Consider the following 20,882-nt stretch of genomic DNA (forward strand, 5'->3'; position numbering starts at 1 on the left):
GGAATTCTTGAGTCAATGGTGTAAAATTCCCAGTTGGACCACTTGTAAGATTTATGATATGGTTATGTACAGTGTTCTTAGTGATTAAGAGCTTGAACTATGGGAGTTGCATAGAGCTAGCTATAAATCCCAGCTCTGCCCCTTTTCGGCAGTGTGGCCTTGACCAAGTTACTTATATCCTCCAAGCCCCAATTTCTTCATCTGTAACATGAGGTGATAATAATGTCTACCATGTAGGACTGTAGTAAAGATTAAAATAATGAATGATACAAATGTTGATTGGATTGTTGATTCTATTCCAGGCACGATGTCAAGTTCTTTGTACTCATTATCTCATATAAAGCACCTGGCAAATGGTTTCATGCCCACTAACCTCTATCCGTCAGTTTCCTCATCTAAAAATTAGTGTAATAATAATAAATCATTATCACAGGTATATTGTGAGAATCAAATGAGGCAGTGAATGTGACACTGTTCAGTAACTGTTAAAAATATTTCATAAATAAGGATGCCTGGCTGGCTCAGTCGGTTAAGTGTCTGACTCTTGATCTCAGCTCAGGTCTTAATTTCAGTGTCGTGAGTTCAAGCACTGCATTGGACTGCATGCTGGGCATGGAACCTACTTTAAAAATATATATATATTTAAAATATTATAATATATTAATATATATATTTTATAAATGGTATTTGTAGAGCACCACAAGAAAATAAAAAATAATGAAAGGAAAAAGTCAGCTGTATAACAGAGTGGTTACTATTCAGTCTTAGAGGGTAAGCTGACCTGAAATGATATCCTGTCTCAGCAACTTGTCAGCTCTACAGCTGTGGTTAGTATTTGGAGGAGTTTCAGTTTTCTCATCAGGAAGCTGGGAAGTATTAAGAGTGTCTTCAGGAATTAAATAAGATAATGTGTGTAAAGTGTTTAGAAAAGTACCTGAAACATAAAAGTACTCAATCAGTGGTATCTGAAAATATTGAAAAGCAAAGTTAAACAGGACACTTACTAGTAGAACTGAAGATCCATCTCTGCTTTTACGAGTCAGTGTTCTTGCCAGTTGAGATAATATCTGGGGGGAAGAGAAATTCTATTAATTTCCTAGTTTCCGTTGCTAAATGGTTCTGTGCTATTTATGGATTTAATCCATTGGTAAAAGGCAAAAAGACAGTACTGTATTTTTTTTCTCTTCACTTTGATAGAGTCTTATATGGAGAAGTGAAAAGAACATACAACTTTTAAAAAAAATTATTTATTTATTTATTTGAGAGAGAGAGAGAGAGAGAGAGGGAGAGAGGGAGAGAGAGCACAAACAGGGGGAGGGGCAGAGGGAAAGAGAAGCAGACTCCCCACTGAGCAGGGAGCCCGATGCCGAGCTCCATCCCAGGACCCTGGGATCATGACCTGAGCCAAAGGCAGACACTTAACCAACTGAGCCACCCAGGCACCCCAAGAACATACAGCTTTGAGACCAGAAATATCCGGATTTAAATCCAAGCTCTATCACTTCTTAGTTTGGAATCTTGCATGTTACCCTTCCTAAGCTGCTTCCTCATTATTGTGTAGGGTAGTTATGGTCATTAAATATGAGAATGCATGTAAAGCACTCTTATCATACCTCAATGCTTGTGACATGTTAGTGCAGAGCAAGGTGGTGGTGAGCAGTCTGAGAGGCCCAACTGCATTGGTTTAAATCCCAGCTGTGTGACCTGAAGTTTCTCATTCTCATCTTTGTAATGGGATAGGAAGAGTACCTGCTACATGTACTTGGTGCAGATTGCTGTATAAATGGTTTTCAATCAAATAGCAGTTATTCTTGGCCTTCCTCATCAAGGGGATATTACCTATTCAAAGGCATGGACTATGAAATGAATGATAAATAATGATGAGGGGAAAAGAAAGAAATACACTTAAAGAACAGGGTGACAATAGCCAGAGAAAGAAGATGGAGGCGGAAACGTAGCTCCTCATCTGTGCTGTTATGAAACTCAGGGCAGTGTTTGGATTCTCAGTCTTGTACAGGAATTCAGATTTGATAACCAAGCCACATCTGGACCTGCAAAAGCACAATCCGATTTTGTGTACAGTGGTCATGAGGACTGATGTTGATTTTTGGTTGGATTCACTCCTGCATGTCAAGAAAAGCAGGTTCTAGCTTTGACTCTGTTACCAATTCACTTACTCTTTTACTCCTCAGTCCCTAGAATTCTATGGTTTATGAAAAATATAACTACAAATCATCAACTTGGCTTTTTAGTTTTACTATGACCCCCAAATGCTAGCATTTTAGCCTAAAAAATGAGTTTTCCTTGTTTCAGTTATATATATCATGCTCATCAAATATGAGTGCAATATGTTCCTGAAGAGACATTCAAACAAGCAGAGGGTTTAAGAGATGGAGTTATTTTGTTAAGCAAAAGGTCTACAACTGAAAATAATATCACTTTTGGAAGGAGAACTTGAAGTGATGTCAAATTCTTGTTTTTATGCTGCATAATAACCCAGTTTTCATATATTTAAGTTAGCTTAGTGGACCAAGTGAAATATAGACTGGAAATACTCTCAAGAAGGCACATTTGGTTGGATTCTAATTATTTATATCATTAAAGGAATATTTCATCTGAATTTTGCAGTTTGTAACAGTTCATAAAAAATAATTTTTCCATAAGAAATAGTATTTTCTGGGGCTCCTGGGTGGCTCAGTCAATTGAGCGTCTGCCTTTGGCTCAGGTCATGATCCCAGAGTCGTGGGATTGAGCTCCGCATTGGGCTCCCTGCTGCAGGGAGTCTGCTTCTCCCTCTACCCCTCACACTGTTCATGCACACTGTCTCTCTCTCTCACGCTCTCTAGCTCTAAAATAAATAACTAAAATCTTAAAAAAAAACATGTTTAAAAAATATTTTTGGATTCAGACTAATGTAGGGGAACTCATACGACTTTAAACAAGGAAATACCAACAGGGCAATGTTTGTGGACTCCGGACAAAATGTTATTTAATGCACTTGGTTCTCTCTGTCTTTAAGGGAAGTTAAAGTAATAATAGATGATTAATTAAAGTTACTGAAAATGTTTCACAGTTCAATGAACATAATGTATTTGATTTCTTTCCACAGTCTTCATGAACGCAGCAATTCCCATAGCAGCTGTTCTTGCTGTAAGAAACTTTCTCTTGCTTTTAGAAATGGAACTAAGTCAGTGTTTAGAAATGTGTGGGTGGTAATATATATTACTTCACCTCTGCCAGTTTTCTCTTGCAGTCCCCATTGTAATAGTCCTAATTCAGGGTTTCCCCAGAGTGACACTCTAGACTTTTTGGCCCAGATAATTCTGTGTTGGTAGGGCCTTTTCTTTGCATGAGGATGTGTAGCAGCATCCCGGGCTTCTACCTATTAGATGTCACTAGCACTCCCCAGACATTGCCAAGTGTGCCCTGGGAGCAAAATGCGTAGTAGTTGGGAACTAACTGTGGTAAGCTTCATGACCTGGTTCTCAGACATTCTTACATCAATATAGTGCTAGATCAACAACCAGAAAAGTACATTTCATTTCAAACTAAAATGACAAACTAGGATTACATTTAGAAACATAAATAAGTCTGCATCAAATACTAATGTTGGCAAATTTAGTAAAGATCCACAATAGGGACACTAAAACAATGGAACATCTTTTTCTCTTAGAAAATTTTGTATTGGTTGGAAAGAACCTGGTTGGTTGTTAAGAACTCTGGGTTCACTTCACATTTATCCCCCCTACTCAGTAATTTGACAGAAGTCCATTTCTTATGTGTAAATAGAATCTGCTCTGCCCTTCTCACAAGTTCACTTCTAGGATGGTATGTAAACCATTAAGGACTATCAATAAGAAGGTTTTTTGTTAGGGAGTAATTTGGGTGAAGTAATCGTTTTCAGAGTTGGGATGGACATACTGGCATAGCGGAATAGGTTAGGTTTGTAAAATTGAATGTAAGCATTTGTGAAATTTTCTCCAGCTTGCTCTAAAGAACTTCTCTCTTTGCGCAGACGTTCGTGACCCATGCGTATGCTAGTGGGAACAATCTAAAACCTGCAGAGGCCTTTGCTTCCCTGTCTCTCTTTCATATCCTGGTCACCCCGCTGTTCCTGCTCTCCACAGTGGTCAGATTTGCAGTCAAAGCCATCATAAGGTATGCCCTGGAATGTCTGGAATTCTTTGCTTGATTATAGAAATAATATATGCTGGTGGTAGTCAATTTGAAAAAGTATAAAAGAGAACATTCAAATCGCTGCCCAGGATAACCGTTGTTAAAATTTGAATATGCTACTTTTCAGTCTTTTACAATTATTTTTAAATGAAAATAACTATTATTCTGAAATAAAAATTTTGAGTTTATGTAGCTTTTGACTCCTTATTTCACTTTTTATTTTTATTTTTTTCCCCTCATTAAGATCAGGATGTTTATTGGCTATGCAATAGTCCATAGTTTTGAAGTACTGTAACTTTAATGATTCCCTCCTTATTGGGGACTTAGAGTTTTTCTGCTTTCTACCCAACATAAATAACATTGATATAAACATCTTTTTATCTTTAAACTTTTCTCTTATTATTTTCTTAAGACAGATTTCTGGAAGTAGGGATACTAGTTCTAACACTATCCACATTTAAAAATTTTTATTAAGTTTTTTATTTTAACTCAAGTATAGTTAACATACAGTGTCATATTAGTTTCAGGTATAAAATACAATGATCCAACAATTCCATACATTACTCAGTGCTAATCAAGATGAGTGTACTCTTAACCCCTTAACCTATCTCATCCATCCTCCCCACCCATCCCCTTTCAGGTAACTACCAATTTGTTTTCTAGAGTTAAGAGTGTTTCTTGGTTTGTCTCTTATTTCCCTCTTTGTTCGTTTGTTTTGTTTCTTAAATTGCACATGTGAGTGAAATTATATGGTATTTATCTTTCTGTGACTGACTTATTTCACTTAGCATTATACTCTTGAGCTCCAACCATGTTGTTGCAGATGGCAAGATTTCATTCTTTTCAATGGCTGAGTACTATTCTAGTGTGTGTGTGTGTGTGTGTGTGTGTGTGTGTGTGTGTGTGTGTGTATCTTTATCTTCTTTATCGATTCATCTGTCGATGGATACTTGGGTTGTTTCCATCATTTGGCTATTATAAATAATGCTGCAATAAACATAGGGGCACATATATTTTTTCAAATTAGTGTTTTTGCATTCTTTGGGTAAATACCCGGTAGTGGGATTACTGGATTGTAGGGTAGTTCTATTTTTAATTTTTTGAGGAACCTCCATACTGTCTTCCATAATAGCTGCACCAGTTTGCATTTCCACCAACAGTGTATGAAGATTCCTTTTTCTCCACATCCTGGCCAACACTTGTTGTTTCTTGTGTTTTTGATCTTAACCATTCTGACAGGTATAAGGTGATATCGCATTATAGTTTTAATTCGCATTTCCTTGATGATGAGTGACGTTGAGCATCTTTTCATGTGTCTGTTTGGCCATCTGTAGGTATTGTTTGGTGAATTGTCTATTCATGTCTTCTGTCCATTTCTTAATTAGATTATTTGGGGTTTTTTTTTGGTGCTCAATTGTATGAATGGTACACACATTTTTAAGGTTCTTTTTTTTTCCTCCTGGGATTACCTCTTTTTTTAAAAAATTTTATTATGTTATGTTAATAACCATACATTACATCATTAGTTTTTGATGTAGTGTTCCATGATTCATTTTTTTAAAGATTTTATTTATTTATTTGAGAGAGAGAGAATGAGAGACAGAGAGCATGAAAGGGAGGAGGGTCAGAGGGAGAAGCAGACTCCCTGCTGAGCAGGGAGCCTGATGTGGGACTCGATCCCAGGACTCCAGGATCATGACCTGAGCCGAAGGCAGTCGCTTAACTAACTGAGCCACCCAGGTGCCCCTTCCATGATTCATTTTTAAGGTTCCTAATGAATATTGCTATGTTGCTTTTAAAGAGTGGTAGGTCAAGATTTGTACACATTTTCAAAAAATTTTTTAAAGATTTTATTTATTTGAGAGAGAGAGAAAGTGAGAGAGAGGGAGAGGGAGAGAGAATCTGAAACAGACTCTGCACTGAGTGCAGAGCCCTATGTGGGGCTCAGTCCCATGACTGCAAGATCACGACATGAGCCGAAACCAAGAGTTGGACACTTAATGACTGAGCCACCGAGGCTCCCCCATTTTTAAGATTTTTTTTAAATGAAAATGGCCATAATATTTTCCAGTAAAGCTGTGTCAGTTTATCTTTGCAGTTATAGTGATGGGCAATGTTCCCATCAACACATATTTACTGTTTTAATTTTAATTTAACTGGGAAAAAATTTAAGTAAGGCTCATGGCTTCTGCCAATGGAAAGACTTTACAAAACCCCTCCACATTTTGCTCATTTTAAATATGCTTCTCTCGTTTTTTTAACCAGTGTATACTTTGTCTCAGACTTATAGATTCCTACAATGCACAACAATAAAAATAGATGTGATATGATAATGACCATTTTCCCACCACTTTTCTTGCATTATATAAATAAGTATGTGACCAAAATTTATTATACTATATTATATAATGCTGTATGTGCCACAGTCTACGGTGTCTGATACCCTATTAAGAACAGGGAAGTCTTCAAGTAGTATTTCGCTTATGCTATAAGATCTCATAAACTTCATAAAACCCCAGCATGTTTCATAAGCAGTCATTATCACACCTGGCCTTTGAAAGAAATGTCAAGATGTTACAATACTAAGGAAAACTGGAAAACAGAAGCCTTAAATACATGAAGCCTGGTGTTGCCACTGATAGCAATGTTGAACATTTTTTTGTAAGGGCTTTTATTTTTTTAAATTAATTAATTAATTTTTCTTGTAAGGTCTTTTAAAATGAGATAGTTTTCCCAATGGCTATGTATTATGAAGAAAACTAGTATTTGACATTTAAAATACCAGAATCTTCAGTTTTGGACAATTTTTTATACTGGTTTAACAATGGCTCAGTCCCAAACAACAGGAAGATGCATGTGCATTATCTTACTATAAACTGAAGTTCTGATTGGTTATAACAGTATCACAAAATGATTTTGTTAGGAAGGAGTTAGTGGCTCCTTCATAAGATCTTTATTATGTGATTACATAACCTGTTCTGTAGGTTATGTCATGGGTAACCAATTCTGGAGCTGTTAGAGTTTAAGGGTCAGACTCTCTGGCCTCGTCTGCCTCCTTTTCTTTTCTTACTGTTCTGCCTCTTGAAACAGTTGTACAGAACGTGGACTGATTTTCATAGCGCCACTTCCAAATTAGGCAGTGCTCTGGAAGGGAAGCTACTTCAAACAATAAAATTGATGAATGGCCAAAGTCTGCTATTTTGGTCCTTAGTTTCATTTTCTCCATTTCATAGCTGTCCCTCTCATGGTTTCATTTTTAATTGGAATTTGACTTTGTATCTTAAGTGGGGATAAAAACATTTAGTTGATGACTTGTAACAAATAACTTCTCTGAAATCAGGGGGTTACCAAGCATCAGAAGGACTTAAAAAGTTTATGTGAAAAAGAAAAAAAAACAGAAAAAAAACCCCACCAAAAAACCTAGGCGTGCCCTCCCACTCCATAGTATACAATCCTGCTGCAATAAATGCTGGTGAAGTTGAGAGTGGATAATATTCACTGTGTATTTCTGCATAGCACTCTTTTTTCTTTACGTTCCAGGGAAAGGCATTTGACAGTTTGATAAAGACCAGTCTGTTTTCAGGGCTCAGCTCCCGATTTCCCAAGCCATAGGCTAAATAGAATCAGCTTATAAAAACTTGCTTCTCTAAAATGAGTCTCAGTGGTTGATTTGTGGGTCCTACAGAGATGACTGGTCAACAGAGGAGCCAGGCCTTTTCCCCACCGTGTGCTGATTCTACCCAAATGAGCTTTTTCCCAGTATTGACTGGGTTTGGCATTTCCTTCTGTGCCTGGGAACCCGTGACAGGTCTTTGATGCCAGTTGGCCCACAACGAGCTGAGCAGCCTGTTTATAATCGGAGATTTTGGTGAGCTGATTTTGAAACCTCTTCTTCAGGACCGTGGAAGTCATAAGTTCTTTGCTTCAGAGATTTGGTGGGCTAGAAGGGGGTGCAACATACTCCCAAACTTGCGTTACACATGCCTGTAAGAGACTTACAAACTTTTCTAATGTAGGAAAATTCCATGCCATGTAAAATTCTTTCCTACATGAAAATTCTATACTTTCTTTTAAAAATGTTTAGTTTGTTAGCCAAAATGGTCTTCATGGTGCTCAATGGGCAGGACCCCATGTATACATAATAAAAGGGAAGAAAGAGGCAGATATGATTCAGGATATCTTCTTACAACCCTACATTCCACACCGTTTGAGTTTTCTGGACATTTTATGTATCGTATTCCAGTCTACATTTGCAAAAACGGAGTCACGAAATGAGGAGAAGTAGGAAAAGTCACTATTATCTAAAATATTAAAATACAGAGTAAGAGTGATTTTCCAAAATGCTTGCCTCATTTTCCCACTTTGCTTTATTTGTAAGGAAATAATATATGTGTTTTTGCTTTTCTGGAGGAGAATATAAGTTGATATGTTGTATTCTTATATAAATAATTTCAGTGAAGGTTTCTGGTATTTGATGTATGATGCAATATCTATGTCCAAAGATGTTATTTGCCAAGAGTAAAATGTGTAAAACCAATCCTTTGCTTTGTTGGAAAATAACTTTTTATCCTTTCTCTCATATACCTCCCAAAGGAACGTATGCTTGGCTAGTCCAGGACAGTTACATTTGATCAAATAAATTGTTATTGATATTTATCATAGAGCATGAGTACTTCAACCTCTGGTCCCTGTTTACAAAAATGTTATAGTTCTTATAAGAAAAGCACATAATTGCCAGCAACAAAGTCACTTATTCCCAATTAACATAATAGCACCTGTCCAAGGTACTCAAGCTTTATCTAAACACCCAAAGTGAAACTTGAAAAGTGAAAAAATAGCATGTGTAGCTAAAACCTTCAAGACTGGTATGAATTATCCAAACACACGAGAAAATAGTAAAACACTGACCAAAAAGATGGTGGAGGCAGGCTAGGAAATTGGTTGGTATCAAATACATCTGCTGTCAAATCCTAGTACGGCCTTAGAGTACTCATTGTTCAACCTCCAGCACGTCATTTTGTGTCTCTATAGCTCAGCTTCCTCACTTACTTAAATGAGCACAATAATAGCTCCTGCTTATGGCGATTGAAACAATTAAATGAGATAGTATATGAACAGTGCCTGGCACATTGCCTAAATATTTTAGATACTTTACCAATTTCCATTTTACTAATTTACTCCCATTTTATTAATCTCCATTCTGTGCTTCAGAGAGATATCTTCTGTGGGTCTACATTCACTTGTTAATACTTTGGGTACATTACAAAGTATTAAGAATTGCAAAGATGAAAGGTAGAATGAAATCCACAGGGAAACTGCAGTCTAGTTGGAGAGACCAGGAGGGGAAACTAAGTACAATATGGTGTGTTAAGTTATTTACAGAGCTCTACACAGAATACCATAGGCCCATATATGAGGGTCACTGAAGCTCATTGAGTGAAAAGGCGGACAGTCTGGTCAGTGAAGATTTAAAAGAGTTAGTGGCTCCTTCATAAGATCTTAAAAAGTAGCTAGGACTTGGTCAGTTGAAGAAAAAGGGAAACGATTTTGAAGCCGAGAGAGCAATGTATTCAGGGGGAAAGGGTGAGTAAGTAGGTGAGAGATCTTAGTACATTTAGGGGACTAAACATAGTTGAGTGTAATTGGTGACAGGTTCTGATGTGGAAAGTGAAAGGGGATGAAGCTGGAGAGTAAAATCCTGAACAGCCTGGAAATGATGCTAGGGATGCAGAAGGCAAAAGGGTGCCATTTTTTATTTTAAGGAGAGGAATGCTGCATAAACAGATTTGGATTTTTAATATATAACCCTGGCAGCATGGTGGAAATTACTTTACCCTTGGTCAGGATTCATGCATTTTCCATAATTGCTTTGCCTCAGTGATTTCTGAAAGGACATCATATGAATAGGAAATGCTTTTTGTATTACCCATTTATTCATTCACCAGACATTTCTTGAGAAATTACTATGTTGTATTTTTGACATTGGGCTAGATTCTGAAGATGAAAATCTTTGTTCTTAAGGAGTTCACAGTGTAATGGGAGAGATAGTAAAAAAATGACAAAAATAGCAGTGCAAGGGACCCTCAGCCTCAAATGATGAAGGCAGGGGAAGAGAAAGGAAGAGGAGGTTCGGGGAAGTATTCATCTTGAGGTCCTCCAATAGTCCTTGTAATTGGAGTTCCAAAGTGGGATGTTATAGAGAGGAAAAAAAGTTCTCTTTATGCCCCTGTTATGCTCAGAGACCATTGCTTCCTGATGTTTAGCAAGAATGGGGCTCATTAATTCCATAAAAGCTTCAGTAAGATTTGTGTGTGTATTAGAAAAGTGAAATGGAGAGTTGAATCAACGGACTTTATATTTAAATGTCTGAGTCATTGGTTTATTCCTTCTTTGATTTATTCAGCAAACATTCATTGAGTAATATGTGCCAGGAGCAGCTAGATATAGAGTTAGAAAGGCAAAAGAGCCTGACTCCCGGACTTTGTGTGCAAAGACATAGTATGAGATTGTTTAAAAGGTATTCCTTAGAATGGCAAAGCTGTGTTCATTAAAATCCGCTCTTCAAAATATAAGAACAGAATGACAGCTAAAATCTACAAAGGTAAAGAAGATCTTTCACTACTACTTTTGAGGTAGATCTTAGACATTCCTATTCCAAGAAAAACAATTCTAACTATGGTAACAATGTTAGCTAGACCTATTGTGCTGATCAGATTGCAATATATACAAATACTGAATCATTATGTTGTACACCTGAAACTAATATATGTCAATTATACCTCAATTTGGAGCACTGGATGTTATACGCAAACAACGAATCATGGAACACTACATCAAAAACTAATGATGTAATGTATGGTGATTAACATAACATAATAAAATAAAATTTAAAAAAGCAAAGAATAAATACCTGTCATTTAAGATAAATAAATGGCCATTTCATAAGGCATTTCTAATGTTGGCTTTCCAGTCTATATGGTCAGTATTTGCTGACAAAGACTCAAAGAAAGTACACAAACTGAAGCTTCTTTTTCTTTCATTCTTTCTTTTTCTTTCTTTCTTTCTTTCTTTCTTTCTTTCTTTCTTTCTTTCTTTCTTTCTTTCTTTCTTTCTTTCTTTCTTTCTTTCTTTTGAGGAGTCTGAAATTCTTTTTTAAACAGCAGTAAAACATACATAACATAAAATGTGCCATTTAAGCCATTTTATGTGTATAGTTCAGACACATTAAGTACATACACATTGTTGTGCAACCATCACCACAATCCATTCTGGAACCTCTTCATCTCCTCAAATTAGAATCTATATTCATTAAACAATAAAAATTGCCTCTCCTCCCAGCCCCTGGAAACCACCACTAGCTTTCAGTCTCTATGAATTTGACTCTTCTAGGTACCTCATGTAGGTAGACTCATACGCTATTTGGGGGGGGCGGTTTGTGCCTGGTTTATTTACTTAGCATAATGTCTTCAAGGTTCATCCATGTTATAACTCTATTATATTGTATCAGGAATTGCAGAACGCTGGTGCAGGTGCTGTTGAAAACAGTATGGTGGTTCCTCAAAAAATTCAACATAGAATTAGCATTCGATGCAGCTGTTCCACTTCTGGATATATCCCCACCCAAAATTCAAAGCGGCAGGAACTTGGATAGATATTTGTATGCCCAGGTTCATAGCAGCATCATTCACGGTAGCCAAAAAGTGGAAACAACCCAAATGTCCATCAGTGGATGAATAAATAAATAAATAAAATGTAGTATATACATATGGAGTATTATTCAACCAAAATTCTTCTTAAACAATTATCTTTTTTTAGTTCTCTGTAAATGCAGTTTGGAAGCTAATAATTATATTATTATATATAATATAATATATATAATTATCTATAATTAGAGTGCTGCAACGGAATTTATTCACCTTTCTGTTTCCAATGAAAAGAAGCAGTTTCTATGGCATGCGAGGCCACCGGGCTTAAAGATTATAGGCAAAAGACCGAGTTACTACTTTTCTTCATTTTATTAGTCTGTCTCCACACACACACACACACACACACACACACACACACACACACACACTACAAACATATGCACACACACAAAAAGCTTTGCAGACCTTTTTGGAGGCACTTGACTACAAGTTCAAATGAAAAAAAATACAAAGAAATTTTTTGTTTCAAATCTTTATTTTCTAGTTTCCTACCACAGGCAATATATCCCCTGTGGTTGATGCTGCATGTGCCAATTTAGTTTGTTCACCTTCAGCATCCTAGGATGCTAAAAGGAGCATTTCTTTTGCAACTTCCTTTAACATGTTATTTTATTTATAGGAGGATGTTTTCAAATCATGTTGTTGTTTCCTTGGTTCTTTCTTTCTGCTCCTGATTCTATAATTGGTTTGAAAAAGTTAGAATAGGGGGGGTAGGTGGGCCAAGGAGTCTTGTGCCCTGCCCAAGGAGACCATAATAAAGGATGTTTGCAAACCACTCTTCTAGAGCCAGGCTTCTCAAACGGTAATGTGTTTATGAAGCATTTCTGGATCTTGTGAAAATGAATATTTTGACTTAGTAGGTCTTGGATGGGGCCTGAGAGTCTCTGGTAAGCTCCAGGTGACGCTGATGCTGTTGGTCCTTTGTCAACACCGAACAGCAACTCTGTAGAGGCCCATCTTCTTGCCAGGTTCAGAAAATATGTGTAGTGTATAGTGCTTAAGCAAGATAGCAGAATGGTCATGGACCCCAGAGCTGTGTGTTATATGCTAAATGCTTTTAAGCAGGCTATTTAGCTTCTCTATAACTTATTTCTCCTCATTTGTAAAATTAGAATAATGGGTACTTCCCTCATTGGCATTATTATTTTTAACCATTCTGTTTCAAATTCCTTCTCAACTCTACTGTCTTTGACAAGAGACATAATTGAAAAAAAAAGTGCAAAAAAATCTGGCTGCATTCAAGGGGTGACAAATTGTTCCTGGTGTTCCTGAGATGATTCTAGTTTTAGCACTGAAAGTCCCAGGTCCTGGGAGTCCATCATTCTTGGGCAATTTAGTTAGGATGCTTGTTCCTCGGAGCTGAATTCCCAGTTGGTCTTGAGAAATGACTCTCAGAGGTGGCTTGCTCAACATGATAATGAGTGAGGGAAATGCTTGTTTATTTTGGTAGAACTTCGTTGTTGGTGGTTTTATTTTTAACCCTTTTTTTGTTTGGTTGGTTTTTGCAGTGTTCAAAAACTGAATGAGTTTCTCTTGAGTGATGAGATTGGTGAGGATAGTTGGCGAACTGGTGAAGGTTCTCTTCCTTTTGAGTCTTGTAAGAAACACACTGGAGTGGTAAGTGTTTTTTCTTATTATTGAAGCTGTGAATAGGTAACAGTCCCAATATTTGATGATTTTAAGCGAGTGCAGTTAAAAGAAATTGTAAGCTCCACTTTTAACCTATATAAAAAATTGCCACCTGCTTCTACAACAAACTTCAATAGTCTAAAATTCATAAACAGTTGTATAAGGTTTGTCATTAGAAATCATCAAAGAATTATTCCAAGAGGGACAGCACATGTTCAACTGAAAAAAAAGTTAAAAGGTTGTCTGCCCCAAACTTTATACGAAAATAATGCTAACTAAGCTTAACAACTCCCACACCATATTCTTTTAATACCTTTTAGGGTATTATACTTTTTAGTTTAAAAAGTGCTTTTGATGCATTATATCTTTTGATTCACTCAATATAACATTATATCACCTTATTTTTATCTTCCAGCTGAATATATTGAGTTTGTGTATTTTGTGGCTTGAATAAAGTCATAAACTTAGTAAGCAGCAGAGCCAGAATTAAAACCTGAGTCTTATAATTCCTGTTCCAGTTTATTCATCCATTACACAAATATTTACTCAATATCTACATACATCCTGGAAACATGTTCAATATTATTTTGTCATGTATTACATGTAATATGACATGGACCATATATTTGCCTGTGTTTCTTATTGGCTTATTGGCTACCCTGTACTTCAGGGATATAGCTATGAACAAGGCAAACAAGCTCCTCTTTGTCACAGTTAGCTTTTTTAAGGCAGGAGTCAGATGATAAACAGGTTTTAAAAAGTGAGATAATTTCACTTTGGGAAGAAAATAAAATAGGGGTACGAGAGAGTGAGTGGAATACTGGAAGCTGGGTGATCATTTCCCAGAAAGGCCCCCTCTGAAGAGCTGGCATTTGGGCTGAGACCTGAATGAAGAGTACATACCTGTTCAGCAAAGATTGGGGGAAGAAAGCATTTCAAGCAGAGAACCAGGAGATGCAAAGACCTTGAGGTGGGAATGAATTTGGTGTGCTCAAGGAACAGAGAAACACTTTGGTTGAAGCCTGGTGAAGAATGGAGAAATAAGACAGGGTAAGAACAAGGATTGAGGGTCGGATTGTATTGACAGGCAATAGGAAACCATAGGAGGGTTTTAAAGTAGGGACTAATAGAATTTTGGTTATCTATCTATCTATCTATCTATCTATTCGTGAAGTTTGAACTCGGGACCCTGAGATCAAGACCTGAGCTGAGATCAAGAGTTGGATGTTTAATGACTGAACCACCCAGGCTCCCCAATTTTGGTTATATTTTAAAAGATCACTTTGGCTACTGGGCTGAGTAATCAGTGGAAACAAGAGTAGAACAGATAGATCAGTAAGAAGATTATTACAACAACATAGGCAAGAAATGAAGATGGTTAGAATTAGTTTTTGTGACAGTTGCAGTGGACATTATGAGAAAGTGATCTAATTCAGTGTACTATTTTTTAGGTTGAGTTGATAAAGACTTGCTGATAGACTGGATAGGGAGGCTAAGATGTGAGTGGACCGGTGTTGAGGTAGAATCAAGAGGTATATTTGCACCTGATAATTTTGAGATATTCACTGACATCTAAGAAGAGAAGTCAGCATTGGAGATATAAGTTTAAAAGTCATTAGCCATTAGATATTTAAATCAATGAGACTGGATCACATCACTTTCTTGAAAGGTGTGTCTGTAAAATTCTGAAAGAAGTCTTTGAAAGTAATATGTATGTTTCATAACAATAAAATAGAAAGATACTGTTCTAAAGTGGGTCATGTTATAATTAATATTAGTTATTTGTCTTACTATTAGACAAAAATATGAATATATTTACTATTTTCATAACCAAATAAAATTACACATGCAATCTTCTGACTGGAATTAATTGAGGCTTGGAAAGTCTGTTTACCAGGAAGTCAATCTATATTAAATTTTTCTCTACATCATGTTTAAAACTGCTAAAAATAGTTGAGATGAGCACTCAGCTATATTTAGACTTGCTGTTTTCTTCTGCTTTTCTGGAGTTTTACTTTACTCTCTGTTATTTTATTGAGCCAGTGTGATTTTGGCTGAGAAGGAGATACCACCCATGCATGTATACACTGGAGTAACCGTGCCTCAAAGTGTTAGTTTGCTATTGTGTGGACATGGACACAAAGACAAGAATACATTATAGAGTGTCTATACTTTGAGGCAGCAGGAAGGTCACGTACTTGATTAGAACCAGTGTTGTCATCCTTTGGATTATAAGAGATTACCAGAGAACTTATGAGGTCATCTTTCAGAGATGAGGGGATGAGCAGTGGATGACCTCAAGAATGAGGATGTAGGAGGTCAAGTTTGTGGAGTTAGGGAAATCTGAAGAACCTTTTGTATGAGATGAGGGATAGAAGAAAAATTGAACTGAGAAAAGGTTTTTGGAAGGAAAAAAGAATCCCCTTCGAATGTATTCAATATCTTCAGGGTTATTGAAACCAGACTGGACTTCTGATGTCTTTCAGGGTCATTCATCACTGCTGATGGGCCAAACCACAAACGACAAACTTTTTAAAATGGAATGAAAAAAGCTGTGTGTTTGAAAATAACACTAATGGAAACTTCTTCTTGAGAGCTTAAGATGCTATGTATTCTGTAAAAGCTTAGAGTTAAGTGGTTTTGGCTGTAGAATCTCCATGGAGAATTAGTGACATTCTAGAGCCAAAGTCTCTTCAAATTACATCTGTGGAACTCCGACTCAAATCTCTGTCAACACATCTCCTTCTCCCACCCTCTTCTTAGTTTTGTGAAGAACGTGACGTCATTCCTTTTAGACCTCTGGGGCAATAGTACTATAGAATTAAAGACTCTAGAAGACAGAGGATTTATGTAAAGGCATAGACCTGTCTTGTGAGGAAGATACACTTAGCTTGAAGGATACCGACTTTCCACTCTCATGCAACATACTTCCAGGGTCATCTGTGAGATTGTGAAAAGAAAAACAGAACTAAAATTTCAGGAACACTCTTGCTATTTTTTTTAAGTTAAAATGCATTTAGTATTTTCTATGCAACAGAACCACTGCCAGTTCTTCTCAGTACCTTTTTAATCTGTGTATTTATTTGCACGTAGCCTAGCAATGTACTATTTGATAATTTGATGTTCTGTTGATATAACAATTGATGGAATTTGGAAGAGCAATATCTTGTTTGGATTAAATTACCAATTATTTGAGGACATTTCTAATTCCCATAGTAGAATTTAGTGGATTTTTCAAAAAACTAAACCTGCAATTCCAGGCCAAAAGAAAAAAAAGTTTCACAGTTCTAGAATACTTTGCTTTTATAGGTAATTTAACAGTTTTAAAGTATATTATTACTTAGCCTTCATAAAATCTAAGGTATTTAAGTAAGACAGATAATTATTCTTGTTGAAACACTTGTTCACTAGATTCCTTGCACAAATTTTGAGATTATGAATTTTTCTATATTAGAGGTTTACAGAGCTGAATTTTCTACCTTCTCTTTAGTCATCTGTCTCTACTGCATAACACTGAAGTCAAATTTAGAGAATAAGAAATTTCTATTTCTATGACCTAACTTTTTTTTTAAAGATTTTATTTATTTATTTGAGAGAGAGAGAATGAGAGACAGAGGGCATGAGAGGGAAGAGGGTCAGAGGGAGAAGCAGATTCCCTGCCGAGCAGGGAGCCCGATGTGGGACTCGATCCCGGGACTCCAGGATCATGACCTGAGCCGAAGGCAGTCGCCTAACCAACTGAGCCACCCAGGCGCCCTCTCTGACCTAACTTAAGTTCCTTTTAAGTATGGGAAAACTGTCGAACTTCAGCTAGCATCCTCTTTATAATGGATGCTTTAGTCCATTGGCCAGGAACAATGCTATAACATTTGAGAAAGACTAGATCATTCTATTATACTGACATCAGCAATATATGTTTATATACTTATGAAACAATATATATACGTATTTGGACAAAAAAAATCTGAGATCCTTATGTTTTTTCTCACTCCACAGTGGATCCTTGGGTGGTGTATAGCCCAATCTGAGTTCTGTGAGTGTATGAGATTCAAAATCCTCACGATTCAAAGGGTGATCAAGAATGTACTCTTGGAGCATTTACAAGCTCAATGGCTTCCCAAGTAGATTCTAGTTTAATCTGACTTAGTCTGCTTTGTTTTTTACTGCCTGGGTATACTTACCGGGAGAGCTAGAGGAGGAATATCCAAAACCTAGTTTGGGGCTCTGCACTTTCAGTTCCATCTGTTGCAAGTACCACATCTTTGTATTTTCATTTTTCTTAAAAGGCTTGTGAATTAGGTTTAAAATGATAGCTTAAGGCTTTTTGTTATTATTTGCTATTTTTTTTTGTAGAAGCCATCGAAAGAGTTAAAATATCACATTCGCTTTGCTTCTTTCTTTTTCTTGGAATTTCAAGTGGAGAAGTAACAATATGAGTTAATGTTCAGTAAAACGTCTTTTTTTTTTCATAAAGCTTCAACTTGTGTTTTTTTCCATTTGGAACGCAGCAGCCGAAAACTATAAACAGGAAGCAGCCTGGAAGATATCACCTGGACAGCTATGAGCAATCCACCCAGCGTCTACGTCCTGTAGAGACAGAGGATATTGCAATAAAGGTTGTTTTATTTCCCGGATTCTTGCATGGCTAGAAACATTTATGTTACTCTTTTATGGTGACGTTCTGTAAAAGTGTCCTAAATCAGGTCTTTTAAGTCTCTTTACAGTGATCACCAATCCTCATAACATTTTCCAAAAGTGTTCTGATGAATTTCACTGCCAGCTCTGCTTTGCCTCCTGACCACATTTCTTGCTCCAGCAGTTCTGTTTTAGTAACGGGAACATGAACTTTTCTTCGGAATCTGCGTTAGAAGCTAGTCTCCAACGTACTTCCTTTCATACTCTTACATTCCTCTACCTAGGAAATTGATTTATAGAGAACACCAATATTATAAATCCAGGTTTTAAGGAAATAAATTAGATAGTAGTTGTCTTCAACCAGGAGAGGCTTTAGGCCAGGGGTGCATGCATTCCCTCCCCCTCCCACCGTGGGTCCCCCACCACCGCCCTGCGGCGCCCCCACCCGCCTGGTTCCCAGTAGTGCCTTTGATCCAATTTCATTTCAAACAGCCTTTTGTACTCTCCCGGCAAGTGTGCTTAGGTAGAACAGGCCACCAGGGGATAACCAGATGAGGATTGATAGTGGGTCCAAAGGGGGTCAGTGGTGTGCAGGAACAGATGCCTGAGCAGTCAAGGGCTTTCAGACATTGGTGCAGCCAGAGTCCTGGAAATTAGCCCTTTTAGAAAACTGTGTCCACTGCTGGGCTAACCAACTCCCTGTGCTGCCCAGGCCAGTCAGAGAGTGAGGGAGCCTCCATGCGGGGTATCATAGAGCTGAGGGCTACATTTAGATCTTCTCTCTCTCTGTATTGCCTGACACAATACTTGTTCCACAGTGGGCACTTAGCAGTTGGAGCAAATGTGTGGTTGGATGGAATAAGCGAATGTTCAAACTCTGCCATCGATTTGATGTGTGACTTTTGGGCAAATTACTTTGCCTCTCTGAGCTATGGTTTGCCCATCTTGTGGTGGGGATGCCATTTTAGCATCCTTGTTTTGAAGACAAAATATGTCACGTGAATTTTAAAAAGCTTTAGTGATTTAAAAAAAATTTTTTGTAAAGATTTTATTTATTTATTTGACAGAGAGAGAAAGAGAGCATAGCAGGGGGAGCCGCAAGCAGGGGGAGAGGGAGAAGCAGGAGCAAGGAGCCTGATGTAGGACTTGATCTTATCCTTTAACCCTGGGATCATGACCTGAGTAGACGCTTAACCGACTGAGCCACCCAGGCGCCCCAGGAGTTTTAGTGATTCTTAACCTTGGCTGTACATTAGAACCTCCCAGAAAGCTGTGTGTGTGTGTGTGTGTGTGTGTGCGTGTGTGTGTGTGTGTGTGTGTGTTTATGAATATGACTCAGGAATCATTGAAAACAATAGTTCTAGTAGTTCCTTAACAATTATAATGTGTGGATAGTGTATGAAGTACTAGGCTATGACAAAGTCTGGAATGAGAGAGTAGGAAGGGCCTTCTGTGCTTCTTACTTCCAATTATGCCCACATAACAAGTAATATATACATGACTACAGAAACAGGATCAGTTTTTTTTAATTGACATTTTCTAGTCAATATAGTGAGAGTCTAAAAATACATCTTTTCCATGTGACTTACTAAATTTGTTTTTATTTTGAATGTAAAAAAAGAGGCTATCATTTGTTTTTCTAAAGTTGACCTTTCATGCACCAAAAAAAAAACTCCACAAAAAAAAGCAAAAAACAAAAAATTCAAAAAACTGCTTAGCAATGGGCACTGAAGTTTCAGGCCCACCATCAAGCCTTTAAGTTTTTATTCATGGTGGAAATTCTCAAGTTGGTAATAACTCATTTGTCTTTTTGAAATCTTTTTTTTTATTGTGAAATAGAACATGCCTCCAGAAAAGTACATAAAATATATATGTACCATTAAATGAAAAAGTGAACCCCTATGCAACCAGCAAGTAAAGAACATCACCGGTTCCCTCCGAAGGTCCTCCCAATGCACACATTTGCTGTTCCCTCTCATATCTCTCCAAGAAACAATGCTACCCTTTTATCGTCATCATTTCCTTGATTACCCCTGCTATGCATGCCTCCCTAAAAACATATTTTAGTTGTTTTAAATTTAAATGTGTGCTTGTGTGTGTGTGTGTGTGTATGTGTGTTGTTTCTTTTGCTCATTATGTATGTCTAGTTAATCCAGATCGTCATGTGAAGACGTACTTCATTCATTCTCATTACTGTGTAACATTTCAATGTATGAATGTGCTGAAATTTATTTGTCTGTTCTACTTTTGATGGGCTTTTGGTTGTTTTTCCATTTGGGGCAATTGTGAACAATTGCCAAGTCACGGGGTCTGTGCATCCTCAACTTTCCCAGATAATGGAAAATTGTTTCCCCAAGTGGTTGTGCCAATTTACATTTTCACCATTGGTGGCTGAGAGTTCTGGTTGCCCCACATCTTCACCAGTGCTTCCAATATTTTGCCGAAGTGTGTAGTGTGAGGAGGTGCCATTGCATCTTGTACTTTTTATTTTCCTTTATTTACTTTTCTGATTTCTACTGAGGTTGAGCATCTTTTCACGTATACATTGGCGAGGTGGATTTTGATTTCCTCTTTTGTGACTTGCCAGCTTATTTGTTCCCTCCACCTTTAAAAAATTCTGGGTACTACTTCTTTATACTTTATACTTTAGCTCTTTTGGCAGTTACATGTTACAGAACTCTTCTTCCATTTGGAGCTTGTCTTTATCATATCAGAAGTTGTTAATTTTAGTGTAGT

General features: G+C 37.1%; 1 protein-coding gene across 8 annotated transcripts in view; it reads left to right on the forward strand.

Annotated features, from left to right (window-relative positions):
• The window catches only part of ABCC9 (ATP binding cassette subfamily C member 9), a 138,092-nt gene that overhangs the window by 35,128 nt on the left and 82,082 nt on the right, over positions 1–20,882 (forward strand). For all 8 annotated transcript variants that reach the window (XM_027594393.2, XM_027594391.2, XM_027594395.2 and 5 more), the window contains 4 exons: positions 3,110–3,150; positions 4,016–4,158; positions 13,391–13,499; positions 18,020–18,127. In XM_027594393.2, coding sequence (XP_027450194.1) covers positions 3,110–3,150; positions 4,016–4,158; positions 13,391–13,499; positions 18,020–18,127 — 401 coding nt within the window. The remainder of the gene's footprint in view (positions 1–3,109; positions 3,151–4,015; positions 4,159–13,390; positions 13,500–18,019; positions 18,128–20,882) is intronic.

The sequence above is a fragment of the Zalophus californianus genome, chromosome 9 (assembly GCF_009762305.2).
Source record: "Zalophus californianus isolate mZalCal1 chromosome 9, mZalCal1.pri.v2, whole genome shotgun sequence".
Classification (NCBI taxonomy): domain Eukaryota; kingdom Metazoa; phylum Chordata; class Mammalia; order Carnivora; family Otariidae; genus Zalophus; species Zalophus californianus.